Source organism: Etheostoma cragini, chromosome 12 (assembly GCF_013103735.1).
Source record: "Etheostoma cragini isolate CJK2018 chromosome 12, CSU_Ecrag_1.0, whole genome shotgun sequence".
Lineage (NCBI taxonomy): Eukaryota > Metazoa > Chordata > Actinopteri > Perciformes > Percidae > Etheostoma > Etheostoma cragini.
The window spans coordinates 8,191,978-8,199,730 of NC_048418.1; the positions used below are offsets into that span (position 1 = coordinate 8,191,978).

General features: G+C 40.4%; 1 protein-coding gene across 3 annotated transcripts in view; it reads right to left on the reverse strand.

Annotated features, from left to right (window-relative positions):
* The window catches only part of LOC117953986 (low-density lipoprotein receptor-related protein 8-like), a 68,020-nt gene that overhangs the window by 29,339 nt on the left and 30,928 nt on the right, over positions 1 to 7,753 (reverse strand). For all 3 annotated transcript variants that reach the window (XM_034887415.1, XM_034887416.1, XM_034887414.1), the window contains exon 4: positions 6,821 to 6,949. In XM_034887415.1, coding sequence (XP_034743306.1) covers positions 6,821 to 6,949 — 129 coding nt within the window. The remainder of the gene's footprint in view (positions 1 to 6,820; positions 6,950 to 7,753) is intronic.

Below are 7,753 nucleotides of genomic sequence, written 5' to 3' on the forward strand. Positions count from 1 at the left end.
TATATATATATATATATATCCATATGGTAAAGTCTATCTATTTTCTCAGTGTTTAATTAAATCACTTGTAGACTAGCAGCATTGCCATAGAAGCAAATGATACAAAAAAGCAAGTGTCAACATACAGTGCAGTGAAAGGGTTTAGATTCATTAATATTAAACAAGCTCCATCTGATGTGTTTTACAACTACTGTCCGTAATATGCATCTACCCTCACTCCATACTAATGTGGCACTAAATAATTAAGGAGATTAAACAGACACATACATTGTTACACAGGGGGCACACCATTAGTAGTGTACATGAGTGGCCTGGTTACACTTAAGAGAGACTTTGTTTCCCAGTGGGGGCGTGGAATAGTGGAGCAACTTTGAGCCCATGTACAGCCCTTGTGTACTGTTGTACAAGTCATTGGCTTTTAAATGAGAAATAAATCACAGAGGGACCAAGTATTTTCTTCTTCATCTAGTTACATAAATTGTTATGGCTGCTTGAATAACCGCAGGAAAATAAAATAGATACTAAACACCGAATGGATTTTTATACAATATGTATGCATACTGTGCATGTACAGTATGTATTCTAGTACACAGTACACATAAGATGATAATACATACTGTATGCTGTATTTTTCGCCCTTAATTTTATTTCTCAGGTTATTTTTACTGTTTATTGCAAAAAAGAATTCACGTCAATTTTGAATTATCTCCTGACGGGGTGGCTACTTTACCTCAATTTTTTTGTGATCATGGCAAACAACTTTGTTTGCTAGCTATAATAAATAATCCAACGGGAAACGTAGCTCAGCATAAATTCTTTCAGGAAGACCTAACTTTTAATCAGTGCACTCCTAAATGAATTCAGCTGTTTTCCTAGTAAATGGCATTTTTTTGCTGTGTATCACTGTTGCATATCTGCAACTATTCTCTCCTGATTTAAATGTAGCTCAGTGTAAATTCTTTCAGGAAGACCTAATTTAATCAATGCTCTCTTCGTTTTTGGAATCAGCTGGTAGAGGCGTTCACCTTCCTGCTTAACCAATCAGAATCATACACAAATTGCAAGGGCCAATCACAGAGTCACAACCCTGCTTATACAAATCTGTTTCTCCCTGTCCCATTCAGCTGTCGTTGCAGACAACCCAGAGTGCAACCCTCTACCCCCCCTTCCCCCTCCAGCTGACCGGTCCGGAGCCTCCTTTGGTCTGGTCTTCGGGCTCCTTCTTTGCCACCACCGGCGTCTAGATTCCATTTGGGGGTCTGATGGTTCTCTACCCCTATATAGATATACAAAATATTTGTATAGCAATGGTGTATAATCGGCACAGACTTTGCACATTTTATTGAGCTGTCCAATAAACCTAATTTGCATATCTACAAACATGTCTTTCCTAACTGAAATACAGAATAATGGCAACTAATAAAAACTCCAGAAAAATGCTAAATTCACTGAGAGCTTTACACTGGTGGCCATTTATTGCCCCTTGCTTAATTACATGGGTGGGTGAACATTTTCTATCACTACCACAGTGGTAGTCAGAAGCTGGCAGCGTAACACACTTCACTTTTTCTGGTGGCTTTGATGATCGGAGATTGTTGCCAGCAGCAACCAGTGGCTCAGATGAAAAGAGATGACTGGTCGTTCCACTCACATTAGCATTGTGTGTGTGTGTGTGTGTGTGTGTGTGTGTGTGTGTATGTGTGTGAATAGTCAGGATGATATGTATTATTTATGTATTTCGTGTAGGAGGAGGGGAGAAGAAAAGAAAGACATGTATGTTGTGTGTAAGATTGCAAAAACAGAGTAATGTATCTTTTGTCGGCACACGAATAAATACCTATGAGCATATCAGTGACTGTCTGTGCAGCTTAACATCCTCTTAGCTCTCTCGTATATATTCACAGACAGATATTCCTAGACAGTGTTGGGCCAATTGCTTTTAAAAAGTAATTAGTTACAGTTACTTCTTCCAAAAAGTAACTAAATTAGATACTCCTAGTTACAAATTATAAAAGTAAATAGTTACTTCAGAAAATAACTAATGTGTTACTTTCAAGTACATTTTTAAATTATCAAATGTGACCACACCTCCACCCTTTAACGGAACATAAAATACATGTGCATGTTAAATTATTTATGATAAATCTGGATATTATGATGAAATGGACACTTAATACAATACATTATTAACAGAAACTGTACACAAATCTAAACTCTTTTAATATTGCTGTGGGACAAAGTGAGACTAACCTCCAAGCAAATGCCATGTACGTAGATATTATGTCTAGCGGATCAATACAAAAAACAACACAGATGTTTTGGAACCTTTGATATTTATAGCCCCTAAACAGACCACAACTCGGCAAAATTAAATAATGCTTGTTTAGCACTATAGCAAAAATCAATTACAAATATATACACTCTTTGTATTGTAAATAACGTAAGTGGCCTGAGGTTTATACTTTTGCGGCTTTATTAAGATGGCAAGAGTAATCAATTAGATTGCTCGTTACTGAAAAAAGCAGCGCCGTTAGTAACGCCGTTATTTTCATCACTGTTTATAGATATTCACGGATATTCACTTTAGATTTGACTAAAGGGACAGTTCAGACCTAGAGACCAGAGGTCCACTGCAGCAAGGTCACTGGAACACGTAACCTCCACCAAAGACAAGCCTAGAAAGGTAGAAACGAGCAGACTCACATACTGCCTGCCAGTTCAAACTGGTCACCATGCCTCATCAGGGAAATAGCTCAGTAGCTGACCTTTGCGATGCCACAGAAACCTTTACAGATAACAGCTGTAATAGAGAAGCGACAAGTCTCTCATCTACAGTAACAGGGCCAATGGGGGAGACAAGGAAGGAGTGCTGGGACGAGACAAAACGCCCACCGTTTTGGATTTCGATTAGCAGAGTGCACATAGGGAGATTTTTGTTGTCAGTTGAAGTACTTTCGTCCTGTAAAACGCTCCTGTGAGAAGGTTTAATCGGTGGGGATGCACAGTATCTGCCAGTTCAGTTTCACTACAGCATGAGGGAGACAGCTGTGAGTATTGCAGAAAGTAATTGTTTGCCTCATACTATCCATGCAGCGGTGAATATGAATAACGTAAACATGCAAACATACAACCACACAGAGATGTTACATGCACACACCAGGCAGGCAACTCAACCGTGAGTGCAAAAGTGAAAAAACACAAACCCAGAGCTGCTCCTTTGCTGCACTGTAGATCTCAGCGAGCAGGTGAGCTCAGGAGACAAGCCTAGAGAATGAGTGCATAATTTCTACCGCTGAGGGTCCAGGCCAGTTCATATTGTAATGTTGATCAAGGAAAGCTTACTCTGGTGAGGGCTAGATTGCACATACATTATTCAACATGTGGATGACTCAATTAGCAGGATGCTCCTGCAAGTCTCAGAGTCTGCGGGGGGCTATGGACTCTGGAAATGTCTACTAATAGCAGAACGCGCTGGGGCCAACTGTTCCAGCTCAGTCAGTTTTGGGAGTGCAGCCTCTTTACTCATTTTCGGGTAAACACAAATGAAAGTGTTAAGTGTGTTTGAATGTTTGGCTCACCATCAGCAGGATTAAGCTTGAGCATGCTGACCAAAGCATGAGTACGAAAGATGACAAAAAACAAGGCAGGGACAAAAATCAGGTGTGAGCACTGTCATTCAAACTCTGGTGTGAATGAACAAGTTTCTGGTGATAACAAAAAGAGGACTAACTAAAGACTTGTTTGGTAATGGACTTGTAACACTTGAGTTCAAAAGCTTAACAAATGGATGCATTTCTGATGATCATGAGAAGTGTAAAAGAATCCGCCTTGAACTTATTTATCCAAGATCCAATACATTTTTTTTTTAAACAAAGTAAAGATTTGTCATACTCCATGAGTTTTGGACAACTTCAAAACCAACTATTAGCTTTTTTGACCACCAGAGACACAAGGTGCAGTGAAGTGGAGCATGACTTGAGGTGACAGTCAGTGCAATTCTCCAAGGTGAGTCCCACCCAGCGCTGCAGGAGGCCCAAGTCGACAAAAACTGTTCATTAAATGATTTATGTGTAAGTGCTTGTGAATGCCAGTCTATAATGATTGGCTTGTCCATAAAAAGTCAGTCAAAGACCCATTCAGACCAGGTAAAGCAATCCAGAACTTGTTGCATGGTTATGCGGCAGTGGGTGTGTCACTCAAATGGCCCACTTGTGTGACATCCTGTTGTGTTCTTTTACCCTCCAATGTGGCACAATTGGTCAAATCTTTAAAAGATCTCAACATTTAAAAGGTAGCTTCAAATCCCAGATAAAGAGAGAAGGTAAAAATACTCTGCTTTTTTGTTGCAGGAGACATTCAGTTGCTGCACAAACTCCTGGCCAGTTCAGTGCTTGTGTTTCATTTTTTATCCTCATTAGTTTTTGAAAACCTGCTTTTGTTAGTGATAGAGGGGGCGATGTTTCTTATTTACTGTTCTGGACTCTTACACCACCTCAAAACGGACTGCCAGGTCTGATTGCTGATTACATGACTGGCCACCGCAGGTGACGTTAGGTCGCGTTTCTCCAAAAGTTAAATCGGTATCAACCTTTTTGCTGGTGTGGGTTTTTGGCTCCCCCACCGCCACAGACTAATCACACTACTTCTATTTAAAAATGAATGGAAGGAGCTGCATTTTGTCTGGACCGTCTGGAACTGCAGGAGTGAGTGTGAACACAGCCTAAAGAGGAAAAATGTTAGCTGCATTTTCTGGTGTAACCCTGGCTGTATAGAGGTCTGAATAATGGTGTATGAAGTCTTTTCAAAGACTTTTTCTGCCTAACAGGAACTTCATGACTGTAAATGTGAAGGATCTAAAGCCTTCTGTCTGCGGAACATAAGAGTAACACAGCTAGCAGTCCTTTTGACACAAAAGGCAATTATCATTAGTGCCCAGTTCTACTTCTGTGAACTATAACTTCTTTTAAGTTTGCATTTAAACAGGGTTTGTTTTACTTACACCACTTTCAACCATACACTCACCACTGACAATGCTGCAAGACATGGATTATGGTAAATGATTTGAATGTTTACTGTGAATGTTTTTTCTGTTCTTTATTCCAATAATAACCAGGTCAAACTAATCAGCAGTGATGTAACGGTTAAAAGCTTCTGGCAATTGATGACATCATCGTTCAGGCTTATATATTGGCCATAATCGGCCTTTACATAAACTGCCTTTAATAGGCCTAATTTGTGATGTGTATCTAGCACTGTGCTGCGCTGGTGTCGGACTGTCTTTGGGCAAGACAAATCGGGGTTTAAGAGACTGATCCCTGAGTTGTAAATGTGTGTGAATGTTTATCTGATGAGCAGGTGGCACCTTGTACGGCAGCCTCGGGCACAGTGCATGAATGTGTGTGAATGGTTTCTGTACTATTGTATGTAAAAGCTCTTTGAGTGGTCGTTAAGATTCGAAAAACTCTATATAAATACAGACCATTTACATTTAACTTCTCTCTCCTGGTCGCGCTGAGCAGCGTTTACCTCTGGAGGGAGTTTGGTCTTTGCCTGTGTGGGTGGCAGCCGGCTGCCTGCCTACTTGTCACTACTGAGAAGCTTAGACGGTTGCATCAATACATCATTAGCATAAAAAAAGGATTAGCACAGGCTAGACTGGGTCTTAATGGACAGTGCAGTGAAAAGCCATCTAACCCAAGAAGGCTTTAGATCCAACATCAATGGAATCACTACCACTTGCTTGGATGTGAGTGTGTAGGACCACTTTGACACGGGGAGTCGTTAACAGGCCACTTGCAGGCTGATCTGGTAAAAAATTATTTCTATTGCATCACAGATTAAATCCCTTGTATCAGGTATCCTTTAAGGAGGAGAGGATTAATATCTATTTTAGAGGAACATATTAACATTAAGCCAAATTGATTTGGCTTCCTCTCTAAATAAAACGTGTATGTATTCCTAACAAATAAACATGAATTGCTTAAACGCCAGCCAGACATAATCTTAACACCCACACACAAACAACTGACAGGAAGCAGATGCCTAAAAAGAAGAAGAAAAAAAAACATAATTTATATAAGATAAAAGGGAGATGGCTTTTTTTCTCCCTCTGTGCATTTGCCGCTGTGTGCCATTTTGCACAATCTTCAAAGTCTAAACACCACACCCCTACAGCTCTGTTGCCTCAATCAATTTTTCTTGACATGAAGAAAGAAGGGAAAGAGAGAAAAGAAGAAACCGATTCTTCACGGCGCCTTAGAAGTAGGGCAAGAATAGTCCCTGCAGGGTGCTGGGGGTAGCGCACGGTTGACTTGTCTGATAGGCTGAGAAGGAGGTGATGTCATTTGGATGATGGGAAGTGGAAAGGCTAAAGACTCAAGGTTCAAAATGTGATGGCAGAAACCCTAACCTCAGAAACCCAACTATCAATATAAAGCTGCAGATATCTGATACGCTAAACCAAAAATCTTTCCACATCAAAGAGGACTTTGTTGTCGAGTGCAGCTGGCTTGAAACTTAAACCTCACTTCAAATTCTTCTAATTAATATAGAGTGTTCCCTACTGTGCTTTAATGTCTAAAGCCTCTGGGTGATAAGTGAGATCAGAAAAAAAGGAGGGCTCTGACATTTACCAAGTCTACTGACTGTAAACCTTGTCTAGTCAATCACCTCTGCAGATCTGCCGTTGACCCTATTTGAATGAAAGTACCCTCTTGAAATGCAGTTTGCAGCGGAGAATGTAAGTCAAACCAGCAGAAACAAAGGTTGATATGTTTCTTTGAGGTTGTTTCCAACTGACAGCCGACTTTAACAAACTCACCAGACGCACAATTCTCCTCGTCAGCCCCGTTCTCACAATCCTTCTCCCCGTCACATCTCCATGACAACGAGACACACTTGTTGGTGGATCCCCCACAGTCAAATTTCTCTGGAGGGCACGTCTGTTTGCCTGTGGGCAGAGAAGAAAGAGATGGGGAGATTACTGCAGCGGTGTTATGGTCCCATTAAAGGCAACAGAAAACAACTACAAGACACCGCTGGACTCAATTTCTACTGGCCCCATGACGCTGTTAAAACTCCACCAATAAAAAAAAAAGTCTACCAATTGACTTTACGGTCTGGACTGCCTCTAAAGAGACGTGTCGAAAGATGGTGAAATACAGCAAATGCACAATTGGCTGTGAAGCAAAAGAACAAGGCACCCCCCTGCTTTTTTTCCTGCCAATCTGCTCTAGTTGGCACAGTGTAGGTTTGATCCAGATTACAGTGCGTTTAATATGAAGCATGTTGTTAATTATACATCTTTGCTTACAGTGCAGCTTAAGCCTCCCAGCAGGGAATCAAGGGGTCAGCCTAAAGGGCAATTTATTTGACATTTTGTAGGATTTTATTTTCACATTTTAAGAAAAATGGGTCTCATTCACTACATCTTCTTAAGTTTTTTCTTAAATTTGTTCTTGAGAAAGACGCAAACTCTACGTCAGATTCATGACATATTCTTGAACCGCAGATTTGTTCGCACCCTTGTTCTTATGATCAATCCCATTGTCCTAGTAAATCCAATGTGAGTGCCAGCTGGTCATATTTAGCATAGTTAAATGCAATAACAAATCATATTTTAGCAAACACGTCAGCATTTAAATGTGCGTAAGTGTGTTCTTGAGTGCGCATGGATTCTGTTCTTACTTATGAAGAAATCCCACATACGGTAGAAGACCATTTTTAAAAAGACATTTCTTCTTATATCTATATA